The sequence below is a fragment of the Carcharodon carcharias genome, chromosome 14 (genome assembly GCF_017639515.1).
Source record: "Carcharodon carcharias isolate sCarCar2 chromosome 14, sCarCar2.pri, whole genome shotgun sequence".
In the NCBI taxonomy this organism is placed as follows: Eukaryota; Metazoa; Chordata; class Chondrichthyes; order Lamniformes; family Lamnidae; genus Carcharodon; species Carcharodon carcharias.
The window spans coordinates 1,914,473-1,929,606 of NC_054480.1; the positions used below are offsets into that span (position 1 = coordinate 1,914,473).

General features: G+C 43.8%; 1 protein-coding gene across 3 annotated transcripts in view; it reads left to right on the top strand.

Annotated features, from left to right (window-relative positions):
* Positions 1 to 15,134, top strand: part of chd6 (chromodomain helicase DNA binding protein 6) — a 242,710-nt gene that overhangs the window by 167,688 nt on the left and 59,888 nt on the right. For all 3 annotated transcript variants that reach the window (XM_041204558.1, XM_041204557.1, XM_041204559.1), the window contains 8 exons: positions 263 to 458; positions 2,768 to 2,932; positions 4,102 to 4,281; positions 5,741 to 5,851; positions 11,298 to 11,500; positions 12,760 to 12,959; positions 14,285 to 14,444; positions 14,804 to 14,893. In XM_041204558.1, coding sequence (XP_041060492.1) covers positions 263 to 458; positions 2,768 to 2,932; positions 4,102 to 4,281; positions 5,741 to 5,851; positions 11,298 to 11,500; positions 12,760 to 12,959; positions 14,285 to 14,444; positions 14,804 to 14,893 — 1,305 coding nt within the window. The remainder of the gene's footprint in view (positions 1 to 262; positions 459 to 2,767; positions 2,933 to 4,101; positions 4,282 to 5,740; positions 5,852 to 11,297; positions 11,501 to 12,759; positions 12,960 to 14,284; positions 14,445 to 14,803; positions 14,894 to 15,134) is intronic.

Genomic DNA, 15,134 nt, shown 5'->3' on the forward strand with positions numbered 1-15,134 from the left:
CTATAGTTCATACACACTGGAGTCACAATGTGCTGCCTGATGGGGTGTTTGAAGCAGTTTCAGTACCTTTCAAAAGGGAGTTGAGTATATACTTGAAAAGAAAACATTTGCAGGATTAAGGGGAAAGAGTGGGACTAATTAGGTAGCTTTTTCAAAGAGCAGGCATAAAGGGCCGAATGGTTTCAGTATGATTTGTAAGATTCCAGGAAGTGCAACTTGCTAGTTTAAGTTATCAACCATTGTCTATTTTTAAATGTTTTAGATACACCTATGAGCGCATTGATGGCAGGGTAAGGGGGAACCTGAGACAGGCTGCAATCGACCGTTTTTCGAAACCAGACTCGGACCGCTTTGTGTTTCTGCTCTGCACCAGAGCGGGAGGCCTTGGGATCAATCTTACTGCGGCAGACACTTGTATCATCTTCGATTCGGATTGGAACCCACAGAATGACCTGCAGGTGAGTCTCGCCGTAAGCTACACAGGGGAAGTTCCTCCACTGGGAGTAATGCTATTTGATCTTCCCTTAGAGCTGTATAGACATTCCACTCTGATTCTATCACTAATCCTCTTCCTGAGCGTTTATCAAAGCTCAATGTGGGGTAGCCTCTGGGTTAGTTGTGGCCTGTGAAATCCTTCGGGGATGTCTGATAGATTTGCTTGCTCTGAACGCATTTAATTAGTCAACAAAGGAGAATCACTGATTGAGGATTGTTTAATTCACAAAAGCAAAACAGAAGTAATAGGCTAATTATAACGAATGTTGAAAAGTTACAATATGGACTTACTATTTAGGAGTCACAAGGCAGGTTGTTGGTATTAGTATATTGTAGATGCTTAAAATCTGAAAGAAAAACAGAAAATGCTGGAAATACTCAGGCCTGGTAGCATCTGTGTAGAGAGAAACAGATAATGTTTCAGATCAGTGACCTTTCATCAGAACTTGGAAAAGTTAGAGTTTTAAAAGTTTTAAGCAAGTGATAAGTTGGGGAGGTTGGGAAAAAGAACAGAAGGAAAGGTCTGTGACAGGGTGAAAGGCAGGAGAAATTAAATGACAAAATTCCCAACAGTGTCACCGAACCTGCCGACAAAGGTGGCGCTGTTGCTGTTTGGCGCATCAACCTCTCATTACTACTACCCTTTGCCTTGGACCATCAACCCCTTTGGAATATAATCTCTCCTGCTTTGACCAATTACAGACTTTCCCTTTTGTTCTTTATCTCCTTTTACTAATTGTTGGTGTTACTGTCTGGGAAATTGATGCTAGTGAAGTGAGAGGCAGGTAAGGCGGGTGGTACCTGAATGGTGTGAAGGATGAGCAGAGGTTTTATGAGAGACTGGTATAAACTACCCAGGCAAATAGGAAAATGTGGTGGGCTTGTATCTGAAAGAGTGTGTCCGGATGGAAGGGTGGCAGAGGGGGCGGCATGTGATAAAACAACCGCCAAGACAGAGAATAAAGGAATCTGTCTGTCAGTAAGGTTATTGTAAATGGTTGAAGAGAAGAAATTCTTTGGGTAGTCAGAGAGCTGCATGTGTTCCTTTGGGGTGGGAGTGCGTTTAGTTCTGGTGCTGGATTTGACAGTGTTGCTGTATGAAAGTATTTACTAATTTTCCATCTGTCAATGCAGAGGACCTAATTATAATCTCTGCAGAGGCGGCTAACTTTTTTTTAAAGAAAAGATTCAAACTTCCAGTCATTAGCTGAAAGAATGAGCCGAGAAGATTTCAATGTTTTCAAACTTTTGCTGTAACGGATGACTAAGAATACATTGTTTACTGAACGCTATTTTCTTTTTGTAGGCAACTTGTACCTGAACTACAGAAAATGACATTCCTGTTGTATACTTATCACCCACCACACTCTCCACAGCATTAGATCTTTTAGCAAATAATCCACAGTTGCTTCCAGTGGGTTCCTATATCGCAGCCTTGCTGAGTTTTAACTTTGAGGCACTTTCCTCAGATTTCAGAGAGTTTCTTAAATCCATCAGCAGCAGTAAAGCCTGTTCTGATGATTCTTCAGCTACCACCCCCCACTTGCCATCTCCCTCCTGCATCCGGTGTGATAATGCCCAAAGCCAAGCAGCCTCTTTGCTTGACTGCACATAACGTCTGCTGTCTGTGATATTCATTGAATTGTAGGGAAGCCTGTAACCTGATCTCAAAAATGTCTTCCTCTGTTCTCTTCCCCATTGTGAAGTGCAGCACATTTACCTTGTATCTTGGGTAGAAATGCTCATTACCTATCCTTTATCCCAACTCCCTTTCATCTTAGAAGTAAAGGGGCAGTTTACAGCACAACTGTTGACAGCTTGGTACTTTTAACACTTTTCTGGGATTTGGGGAGACTCTCCCCAGAGATTTGCTGCCATTATCTCTAAGCATAAATACCTTGCAGCTTCTCAGTAAAACAATCTAAGCCTTCCTTTGATTGTTAACAATCAAATCACCCAGGCTTACTGTGTCTCAGACTGCAGAACAGGCCACATGACCTCCCCCCCTCCCTCATTTACCCTAAATTTAAAGCTACAGTCCTGAGCTATAATAATCTTATATACCTCATGATAGTAACAACTAGGTTGATTTCCTGGACAGGCAGTGAATGAAGCTAAGGAAAGTTGAATCAGAAGATGGCTTAACCATTATGCTGCATGGCATATTGAATAATTTGCTTCACCTCACCACGGTATTTAGTGATCTGAATGTGTTGTGTCTTCAAGAGATTACCTCTACCTGAACAGCTTCAGTCCTTTTCCTTGTTTCCAGGCTCAGGCCCGATGTCATCGGATAGGACAGAATAAAGCAGTTCAAGTGTATCGCCTAATAACTCGCAACTCGTATGAGCGAGAGATGTTCGACAAGGCCAGCCTCAAGCTGGGTCTTGACAGAGCTGTACTGCAAGCAATGAATCGCAAAGGAAACACTAATGGGGTAAGGTGTCTTTATACACTACTGAAAGCACAACTTATTTTGGAATGCACGTGCTTGCTAAGGTGGGGATTTGTGGTGCCGAGATTGGAATGGCTTTCTGTTTCAAGGACCCTGTGTCCCAAGCCAAATACAGCACAGCTCAAAGCTCCCTCTACACTGTCCCCATAAAACGCTCCCAGGGCATGTTCAACACAGGGTTAGATACAGAGTAAAGTTCCATCTACAGTGTTCCCATCAAATACTCGCAGGGCAGGCTAGGCACGGGGTTAGACACAGAATAAAGTTTCTCTACACTGTTCCATCAGACACCCCCAGGCAAGATCATCACAGAGTTAGATACAAAGTAAAGCTCCCTCTACACTCCCGTGAAATACTCCCAAGGCTTGTGCAACACAGATTAGATGCAGATTAAAGCTCCCTCTGAAATGTTCCGTCAAACGTTCCCCAGAGACATGCAGAATGTGGGTGCCCACAGAAAGTGTGGGCAGATGTCCATTAACTTTCTGTTCGATACTTTACACTGCATTGCATAACCACTGATCGCATAGTGGCATTGAGCGGAATCTGGGAGTATCTCATCCACTTACTGGTTTGCTCAGTTGCAGAAAGTGAAACTGTATGGATTGGAAAGGTAAGCAAAGGGAAGCCTGTTATATGCAAAATCCCTCCCTGTTGCCCTTCTCTCCAGCTCCCAATTATTTCCCAGTTGGCTTCCTTGGTGGTCAGGACTGTTTGCTATTTTTATGTTTCATTCATGGGAAGTGAATGTTGCTGGCAAAGCCAGCATTTATTTTATATCCCAAATCGATTTTGAGAAGATGATGGTATGCAGCCTTCTTGAACTGCTGCATTCTCAGTGGTACACCCACAGCGCTGTTATTTTTTATTTAATTTTTATTCATTCATAAGATGTGGGCTTTGCTGGCTGGGCCAGCATTTATTACCCATCCCTAGTTGCCCTTGAGAAGGTGGTGGTGAGCTGCCTCCTTGAACCGCTGCAGTCCATGTGGTGTAGGTACACCCGCAGTGCTATTAGGAAGAGAGTTCCAGGTTTTTGACCCAGCGGCAATGAAGGAACAGTGATATATTTCCAGATCAGGATGGGATGAGACTTGGAGTCGATTGTGACTGTCACAGCTGAAGTCTGGTGTCTTCCTGTGCTTGTGCAGGTACAGCCATTGTCTAAGATCGAGGTGGAAGATCTGCTTCGTAAAGGAGCATATGGAGCTCTGATGGATGAGGAGGATGAGGGATCAAAATTTTGTGAAGAGGACATTGATCAGATACTACTTCGTCGAACACGCACCATCACCATTGAATCGGAAGGGAAGGGCTCCACATTTGCAAAGGTTAGTAGCGGCTTTCCGTCACAGTTTTACGCATCCCACTTAAAATTGTCTGCTGCTGCTCCTAATTCATATGTTTGTATGTTTCTGTCGCAGAAGGTGACTAACCTTTTCAGGATTTCCTGTGTGCCTTGTTCATGGCAGGTTTTGCAGTTAGTGGTTTGTGAGGGCAAGAGTGAATAGAATATTCTAACACTTGGTATTATTGGAAGAGGAAACAGAAACTCAGGAAATCTCAATTTGCTTGCTATTGCACTGAATGATAGCTGAGAGTGCATTGCACATTGTGGTATTGAACCTTGCAAAACAGAAAACTGTGGAATTTGATCCTGGTATGGGTATTGGATGGAAGGGCTCAGTTGCTATGTTCCCCATTTCTCTCTCCCATTCCCCACCATTGAGTGACGTGCCAACATTCACTGTTGCGTCTTCTTGCCTCATCTGCCGCGATAGTCTACTTGGGTGAACACTGGAGTCATATAGGAATCTTACCACAGCAGTGGAGAACTATAACAATTTACAGCACACACCCAGGTCATTCATCCCGTCATGTCTGTGCCGGATCTTTGCCAGAGTAATCCCAAAAAAATGCCACTCTTTTCCCCATATCCTTGTTATCAATTCCAAACTAGCCCCACTCTTTCTCCACAACTCTGTTTAACCACTCCCTAAGGCAAACCATTTCATGCTGCAATAACTCTGTAAAGACATTCCTCCTAATGTCTCTCCTTGTTCTTAGTGTTTATTTTAAATTGTTGGCATCTCGCCACTGATTCTCCAACTAGCGGAAGACTTTTTAAGTCATTGGCGCAAGAGAGCGGGAACAGTGGGAAGAAGAAATTCATTTTGAAACTCGGCTTACTTCCCCCATTTAATTAACATATTAGAGTATTAATCTATGTCTTAATGTAGTTTGAAGACTCTACTCGTATGCAGTGACCACTTCTCCCTTTGAAGAAAGGGAATGTTCCCCAGGAAGGACTCATTGAGCTCCCCTGATTAGAGTTAAACGTGAGGCCACATGGTAGAACATGTTATGCCAGTCTAGCAACAGCCCCTGTTCCTAAGGATCATGATGTAATCTAGCATCATTTTGAGATCCATCGTGTTGAATGGTCAGCATTCTCCCTGCATCTCAGAATGTTGGGTCGCAAGGTTCTCAAAGGGCCAATTCCACATCACTTTGTACTCGGTGCGTTCATTCAGGTCTGTTTTCAGCATGCTGTTCGACGCAGTTACCTTCAGGCGCATACCATGACCCATACATCTTGTGCTACTTAATTTAGTTCTCCTCATACATCCTTTGTAAGTCTAGGATTGTGCCCTGGTGAAGTAAATTTAATATCATTTGCAGACCCTTTTTATATCTGTTTGTCACTTGTAGCCTTTATATCTCCATTACAAAGAACTGTTGTTTAAATAAACACCTCAGGATCTCTGCTGTGATTTGTTTCTGCTCCAGGCCAGTTTCGTGGCTTCAGGGAATAGAACTGATATATCTTTAGACGACCCCAACTTCTGGCAAAAATGGGCCAAAATTGCAGAGCTGGATATTGAGTCGAAAAATGGAAAAGTAAGTGGCTTCTTCGGTACTTATCTTGGGCAAGGGGTGGTTCATACATGTCATTATCTCAAAAAGTATTAAAAGATACAGGGATAGTCAGGATGCTAGAAATAATCCTGAGGCCAGTCCCCAGCTGCCCTCTCTTATAATGGCCCACCTGGGGTCCCTCTACTGGACCAGCCCTTCCGACTAGAATTATTCAACATTTTTTAATCCCTGTCTCTTGGGCTGCTCTTTAAATCATGTGCCAGCTGAGGCAGAATGCCAATGCTGCTCTGGTCTTTTATTTCAGATTTCCAACATCCGCAGTATTTTGCTTTTATCTGCTCTGGTCTTGGCCCTGTTGTGTCTTTCCTCTTCCTTATTCACTGCAAGGAAGTTCCCAGTCTCAGCAAGACAATATAATTAAGAACTGGATGGTGTTGAGCTTCTTGAGTGTTGCTGGAGCTGCACTCATCCAGTCAAGTGGAGAGTTTTCCATCACACTCCTGACTTCTGCCTTGTAAATGGTGGACAGGCTTTGGGGAGTCAGGAGGTGAGTTACTCGCTGCAATTGTTGTGCAATCCTCAGTGAACATCCCCACTTCTAACCTTATAATGGAAGGAAGGTCATTGATGAAGTAGCTGAAGATGGTTGGGCTGAGGACACTATCCTGAGGAACTACTGCAGTGGTGTCCTGGAATTGAGATGATTGACCTCCAACCACAACCATCTTCCTTTGTGCTAGGTATGACTCCAACCAGCGGAGAGTTTTTCCCCTGATTCCTATTGACTCCAGTTTTGTTGGGGCCACAGTTGGCCAAATGCTGCGTTGATGTCAAGGGCAGTCACTCTCACCTCACCTCTGGAGATCAGCTCCTTTGCCCATGTTTGAACCAAGGCTGTAATGAAGTCAGGAGCTGAGTGGCCCTGGCAGAACCCAAACTGAGCATCAGTGAGCAGGTTATTGCTAAGCAAGTGCCACTTGATAGCATTGTTGATGACCCCTTCCATCACCTTACTGATGATCGAGAGTAGACTGATGGGGCGGTAATTGGCCGCATTGGATTTGTCCTGTTCTTGTAAGGCTGTATATCTAGAATGTACTGAAAATTTATTGTCTCTGTGCCTTGTAGTCCCTCCACAGGCAGGAATGTGTAATTATAATGTGAAAAGTTTACATAGTTACTTACAGAAATGTTGACATAGGAATTTATAATACAAGTAAGGACACAATGAATGACTTTAAAATAGGACTGAATTACATCTGTGCCACAGAATCTATCACCCGCTACATAACCCCACTTTCTCTGAAGACACTTGGTCCTGACTTCCTCTGTGTAACACCACTTGGCAACCATTTGAGGGAACAGTAGCAATGTGGTTATGGTACTAGACTAATAACCCAGAGGCTTGGACTATTGAGTTGGAGACATGAATTTAAACCCCCAGCACGGCAGTTCAATCCAGTTAATAACGAAATCTGGAATAAAAAGCTAGTATCCGTAATAATGACCATGAAACTAGTGGATTGTTATAAGGACCCAGATTATTCACTAATGTCCTGTAGGGAAGGAAATCTGCTGTCCTTACCCAATCTGGCCTACAGACCACAGCAATGTGGTTGCCTTTTAACTGCCCTCTGAAATGGCCTAGAATGTCACAGTTGGACCTGACTGTCAGTTAGGGATGGGCAGTAAATGCTGCCCTTACCAGTGATACCAAAATCCCATGAATTAAAAAAAAATTAAATAAGTATAATGGTACTGTGCAGTTGCAGTTATAAACAGTGAGGTTGTGGCTCGGTTTGTTTCTATCCCTTAAGCGAAATGTTAAATTAATGCTCCATTTGGACAAAAAAGAATTTCAATTCTCTCTCAGCTAGATCACCAAAAAACTGCTCATTCATTTGATTGCATCTGCAGGACCTTTTTCAGACATAATTGTTGGCACATTTTTAAATGTAAACCAAAGCAGGGGAAAAAGAGAGAGAAGGGGGTGTTGGGCTTGCCTAAGAACAGGTGGCTGAAAGCACTGCTGCAAGTGGTGGGGTAGAGAGAAGCTCAGAGGACTTGAGTTTACAGAGGGAGAGTAAATTTGGAGAATGTTGCCAAGGTTGGGTGGGACAAGGTTGAGGAGACATCTGAGGACAAATATAGCAAAGCAAACTGCATGTTCGCCTGTATTGCAAGAGCGTTGCAGTATAAGAAGAAGGAAGTCTTGCTATAATTGACTTTGGAGAGACCTGGAGTACTATGTATAGTTTTGGCCTCTTTGCCGAAGGAAGGATTTTTCGCCTCATGGGGCATGTGGTAAAGGTTCAATGGACTGATTCCTTGGATGAGAAGAGATTGAGTAGAATGGGCCTATATTCCCTGGAATTTAGAAGAATGAAACGTGGCCTCATTGATACATATATAATCCTTAGACAATTCGATATGCAGGGTGTGGAGAAGCTGTTTCCCTTGACTGAAAGTCTGTAACTTGGATCCAAATTTCAGAGTAAGGGTGAGAGATTTCTTCATTCAGAAGGTTGTGAATCTTTGGGATTCTCTACTCGAATCAAATGGATTCATATCATTGAGTATATTCAAGATGGATCAATAGATTTTTGGATACTGAAGGATTCGATGGACATGAGAAAGAATGGGACAGGCAAGTGGATTAATATAGAAGTTCAGTAATTAACTTATTGAATGGTGGAGTAGGTGCAGTGGGCCATATGACCTACTCCTTTTTCTATTTCTTAAGTCCTTAAGAAATAGAAACAGCGTAAGCCAAACAGTTAAGCATGTGCAAATAGAACTAAGCAATTCCACAACAACAGATTAGATCTAAGCTCGGCAGTCTTGCTACGTCGAGTTGTGAACGGTGGACGACAATTAAACAACTCACTGGAGAAGGAGGCTCCACAGATATCCCTATCCTCAGTGATGGAGGAGCCCAGCACAGCAGTTGAAAAAATAAGGCTGAGGCATTTGCAGCAATCTTCAGCCATAAGTGCTGAGTGGATGATCCACCTCGGCTTCCTCCGGAGATACCCAGCATCACAGTTGCCAGTCTTCAGCCAATTTTATTTATTCCACGTGATATCAAGAAACGGCTGAAGGCATTGGATACGGCAAAGGCCATGGGGCTTGACCATATTCTAGCAATAGTACTGAAGACTTGTGCTCCAGAATTTGCTGTGCCCCTAGCCAAGCTGTTCCAGTACAGCTACAACACTGGCACCTACCAGGCTATGTGGAAAATTGCCCAGGTATGTCCTGTAAACAAAAATCAGGACAAATCCAACCCAGCCAATTTCCGCCCATCAGTCTACTCTCGATCATCAGTAACACGTTGGATGGGGTCATCAACAGTGCTATCAAGCGGCACTTACTTAGAAATAACCTGCTCACTGGCGCTCAGTTTGGGTTCCTCAGGATCACTCAGCTCCTGACCTCATTACAGCCTCAGTTCAAACATGGACAAAAGAGCTGAATTCCAGAGGTGAGGTGAGAGTGACTGCCCTTGATATCAAGGCAGCATTTGACTGAGAGTGGCATCAAGGACCCCTAGCAAAACTGGAGTCAGTGGGAATCGGGGGAAAACTGTTTGATGGTTGGAGTCATACCTAGTACGAAGAAAGATGGTGGTGGTTGTTGGAGGTCAATCACCTAAGTTCCAGGACATCACGGCAGGAGTTCCTCAGAATACAGAGTCCTCATCTTCAGCTACTTCATCAATGACCTCCTTTCCATCATAAGGTCAGAAGTGGGGATGTTCGCTGATGATGGCATAATGTTCAGCATCATTCACGACTCCTCAGATACTGCAGCAGTCTGTGTCCAAATGCAGCAAAACCTGGACAATACCCAGGCTTGGGCTGACAAGTGGCAAGTAACATTCGCACCACACGAGAGAACCTAACCATCTCCCCTTGACGTTCAATGTCATTACCGTTGCTAAATCCCCCACTGTCAACATCTTGGGGATTACCATTGGCCAGAAACTGAACTGGACTAGCCATATAAATACTACAGCTGCGAGAGCAGGTCAGAGGCTAGGAATCCTGCAGCGAGCCTCTCATCTCCTGACTTCTTGAAGCTATAAGGCACAAGTCAGGAGTGTGATGGAATACTCTCCACTTGCTTGGTTGAGTGCAGCTTCCACAACACTGAAGAAGCTTGACACTGTCCAGGACAAAGCAGTCTGCTTGATTGGCACCACATCCACAAACATTCACTCCTGCCACCACTGATGCACAGTGGCAGCAGTGTGTACTATCTACAAGATGCACTATGGGATTTCACCATGGCTCCTTAGACTGCATCTCCCAAACCCACTACCATCTAGAAAGACAAGGGCAGCAGAAACATGGGAACATCACCACCTGGAAGTTCCCTTCCAAGCCACCCACCATCCTGACTTGAAACTGTATTGCCGTTCCTTCACAGTCCCTGGGTCAAAATCTTGGAACTCCCTCCCTAACAGCACTGTGGATGTACCTACACCTCATGGACTGCAGTGGTTCAAGAAGGCAGCTCACCACCACCTACTTGAGAGCAGTTAAGGACGGGCAATAAAAGCTGGCCTTGCCAGCGCCGCCCACATCCCATGAATTAATAAAAACAAAACTTTCAATTGAATGTGTTGAAAGTCAGGAGACCAATGTAACTCAGCAAGGGCAGGAGTGATTGGTGAGCATGATTTATTGTGGGGTAGGATATGAGTGGTTGCATTTTAGATAAATTGGAGATTATGGAGTGTAGATGGGGTAAGGCCAGCGAGTAGAATCTGTAGAGATGCTAATATGTGGGGAAGTTCGTGTGTGATAGACATAAATGATCTTATTGGCAAAGTATGAGGTTTAAAGTTCAGAATCTAGCACAGTGATTCTCAAATTGAGGATCCACAGAGACCTTCCAGGGGCCTGTAATGGTGGATCAGCCATACAGGTGGGTGACAGAATTCCCACTGGAAACAAACATTGGAAACAAACTGAACTGAGTTAAGCAAAGAAAATAAAGACTGACTTTCATTTTTATTGTGCCTTTCTCAATGTGGTCAAGAGTAGCAATCGCAGACGTGTTCTGTTTCCCCTGTGCTCTGCTTCCCTGCACACTGCTTGCCCTGTCCTGCTCCCTAGACAAAGATAAACAGGATCTGCAGTGAATATGAGGCACACCCATCTTACTGAGATCTGTCAGTAAAAAGCATATTTTAAAAAAGTATTACCAAACCATGCACTACTTTCACATAATGAACATTATATAGTATTAGAATTTGGATGTGGGGTTTGTGTCCCTGATAACGAATCCATTTGAAAAGAGTTTCTTCAATGAAAAAAGTTTGAGAATTGCTGACGCTGGTAGAACATCCATGTTGCACATGATCTTGTTGAGCCTAAATGAATTGCTGGGGTGGTGGAGTGTGGCTGGAACAGAGTTCATGTTAAAGGGAGTAATGATGTACATCTGATGTCTGTCACAGGACAGCTTGGTAATTGACACACCACGTGTCAGGAAACAGACAAAACACTACAATTCTTTTGAGGACGATGAGTTGATGGAGTTCTCCGAGCTTGACAGTGACAGTGAAGATAGACCTTCGAGGTCTCGCCGTCTTCATGACAAGACCCGCCGATACCTCCGAGCAGAGTGCTTTCGGGTGGAAAAGAACCTGCTGATATTTGGGTGAGTGTGCGCACAGGATTCCTCTTGGAGTTAAGTGGCTAAAAGGTGAAAAGAGTTTAAGCAAGAAAAACTGACTTGCAGTTCCAGCACACCTTTCTCAACCTTAGCACGTCCCAAAACACTTTGCAGCCAATTAAGCATTTTTAGGTGTATTTACTGGTATAGTGCAGAAACCACAGCAGCTAATTTGCACACAGGAAGGTCCCAAGAGCAGCAAAATGATAATGACTAGATAATCTGTATCAGTTTTATTGATTGAGCTAGGGCACAGGAGAAAACTCCTCTGCAATTTGAAATAGTGCTGTGGGATCTTTTACACCACTGGATCATCTAGGAACTGGGTAGGAGAAGAAAAGAGTTTGTTCTGGGAGGGAGAATGGAACTTACTTTGTGAAACAGGCTTTGATGCTTGTCCTGCCACTTCCTACAATCAAAGTAGGTGAGGCTGACTGTGGTACATCAGAGGTACAAAAGGGGAGAGGGGTTTATAGATATCACTAAGTAACACATTCAACTTTGATGTCCCCAGGAACCACGATGCTTACCCCTGTCCAGTTTTGGTCCAGGTGGCAAACTGAATGCTCAAACCTTGCTTTTAAAACCATTTTATAATTCCACTTGTCTATGTGACTCATGGTTTGAACATGTTGTTGCTGGGGCTATTGATGAACTTTTGTGAAGCGGCCTCAATGTTAGAGTTCATGTCATGATGACAGTTCCTTTTAGATTGCACATGATGTGAAAGGTGTTAACCCTGTTGCTAATGCTGGTTCCTGAAAAGGGAATTATTCTACTTTCCAATTCTGATATCACTTTGATTAGTAAAAAATAAAGCTACTTCTGTACCAACTAGTCTCTTTATTGAATTTAATTATGGTTTGAAAGCTTGTGGTAAAGTAAATACTGCCTTTGTGTTAGAACAGTAGAAACTGCCACTGACCTCATTATTGACCAAATGTAGTTCCATTTGCAAATATCCTTTAAGGCAATAGATAATTGAAATTGTAGAAAGAAAAGCAGAGGGATCTGTCCTGGCCCTGTCTCCACACCCATGCCTGCTGTCTGACCCTTTCCTCAGTAGAACCTGACTCCAGAGTTCTGCTGCAGCATGGAGATGGCTTTAGAGGAGATTATAGCTCCAGCCTAACATTTCTACTTTCCATAATGGTGTTTGGAATTAGTGGTGAGCTGCAGGGCTGCTGTTTGATCAAAGCTGTCATCTGAAGTGGTGGTGGGACCCTCATCATCCTATGTTGCAGGTGGGGTCGATGGAAGGACATCCTGTCACATGGACGATTCAAGTGGCACCTGACAGAGAAGGACATGGAGACCATTTGTCGCACTCTTCTGGTTTATTGCCTGAAACACTACAAAGGGGATGAGAAGATCAAAAGCTTCATCTGGGATCTTATTACTCCAACAAAAGATGGACAGAACCAAGCACTGCACAATCACTCAGGTACGAGATTGCCTGTGGCAGATCTAGTCCTGAGATTTTAGTTGAGATCTCAACCCTAATTCTGCTTTCTGTTGAATTTGTCTTGTGCAAATTAAACCGCAACTCAGAGGGCACATAGAGATGGCTCACAAGGATATTCAAATGTGGAAAGCTATACCCGATGTGGAAGCTGAGTTGGCCACACTATTTCAGAGGGATCTAAACGTTCAAGAGCATGGGGAAGGCACTGGAAAATGGGATTCTGATTGGTAATTCCGATGTGGAGCAGATATTGGCAACGGATGGTACAAATGGCCTTTATTTGAGTGAATATTTGTAACATTGCGTGAAACACTGAGAGAGGGGTGAGCATGGATCAAGGGAGCAGGTAGCGACAGGCTGCCAGTGGCCCCAGACTGTCTTACGTATATTGTTGCTTTACTGGTTGTGCAAAGTATACTGGCTTCCTAACTAAAGGGTAGCTGTGGAGACTCTGGATGCCTGTTGTGCAGTATACTGGAGTCTAGATCATTTGAAAAGCTGACTCATGAAAATCAGCACCAGCTACACTGTAAACTAGGCACGATAGGCTGAATGACTGTGTGAACTCTCGAGCAGGTCAGGAGGTGAGAGCCAAAATTTTGGATCTCCACCAGGCAAAAACAGCCTCTTGAAAACTGGGATCTCTTGAGTAGATGGCTGAGATAGGCAGCACTCCACACTGAAGGACCCAGACCTTACTACCCCATGTTTTGGTTGACCTTTAAGTAAAAGGGCAAACTTGACATGTTGTATCACAGTATCTTTACAGTGCAGGAAGAGGCCATTCGTCCCATCAAGTCTGCACTGGCTCTTTGAAATTGCATTCCACCAAATCCCACTCCCCTGTCTTATCCTTATCCTTAGTGCGGAGATTAAAATTGTAGAATCTTGCAGCACAGCTGTTTGGCCCATCATACATCTGCCGGCTCTTTGAAAGAGCTATTAAATTTGTCTGATTCCCCTGGTCTTTCCCTACAGCCCTACAAATTCTTCCTTTTCAAATACTTATCCAATTCCCTTTTGAAGTTTACTATTGGATCTGCTTCCAGCACCCTTTCATAATAGGGGACCTCCTTCAAATTCTGGAAATTGAAATAAAAGTAGAAACTGCTGGAAATATATAGATCCCTCGATACTTGAGAAGGGAAAAGATGGGTTTAAAATTGGTTGGTGATTCCATTTCAGGGCATTGTGTCTGAGTGCAGGAATTGGGGGAGGTTACAGCAAAACTGGAAACCCTGGAGCTAAAACGTAATTGATATTGTGGATTCAGTAATGTAAGGCCTTGTTACATTCCCTTCCAGGGTTATCAGCGCCTGTACCCAGGGGGAGGAAAGGCAAGAAGATGAAAACTCCGCTGTCCCAGCCAGAGCTGAAGAATGCTGATTGGGTGGCCACCTGTAACCCAGATGTGCTCTTCCATGATGATGGCTATAAGAAACATCTCAAACAGCATTGCAACAAGTGAGTGCACATGTGTGTGAGCAGGGAGAGCAGAGCCCAAGTGTTGTTTAGAGTTATGAATGAACGAGGCACTTGAGTCTAGCAGGTAGTACTCAGCACATTTAGTTTTGCCTAAAGAAAGTGGCAGTATTTGTTTTCAAACTACTGCAGTCTGTTCTTTTTAGTAATTTGACACAACTGAGTGGTTTGCTTGGTTGTTCCATGCTCTGTGTAACTGGACCTCGCTCCTGCTCTGTAAATCTTCTCCACCTTGTGCAGCGCTGTGGTTCATGAGAGGCAGCATATAAATAAGTAGAAGTTGTTTCTGCTCCTTTCTGTCTTAAGCTTCATTTTATTTTGCTCTGTGTGGTTATTCCAAGGGTCTTGCTGCGAGTCCGGATGCTGTATTACCTTAAACAGGAGGTGCTGGGAGAGGCTGCTGACAAAGCTTTGGATGGTATTGATGCGAGGTACGTCACATGGCAAAACTGCTCCAGTGTCGTGGGTAAATGAACTATAAAGTTTGATGCTGAGCCATAGAAGACCTCAAGAAGACCAACTCAGTCTCGATCACTCCTTTCGAATGATTTTACCCATGATGAATGGGAAACCGTAATAAGGGCTTAAAGTTGGCCAGGGCACTTCCCCTGCTGGGGAATAGTATTGGTTAAAAATGGAGCTGAGCTTCACTGCCCCTCTCTGTTTTCTTCG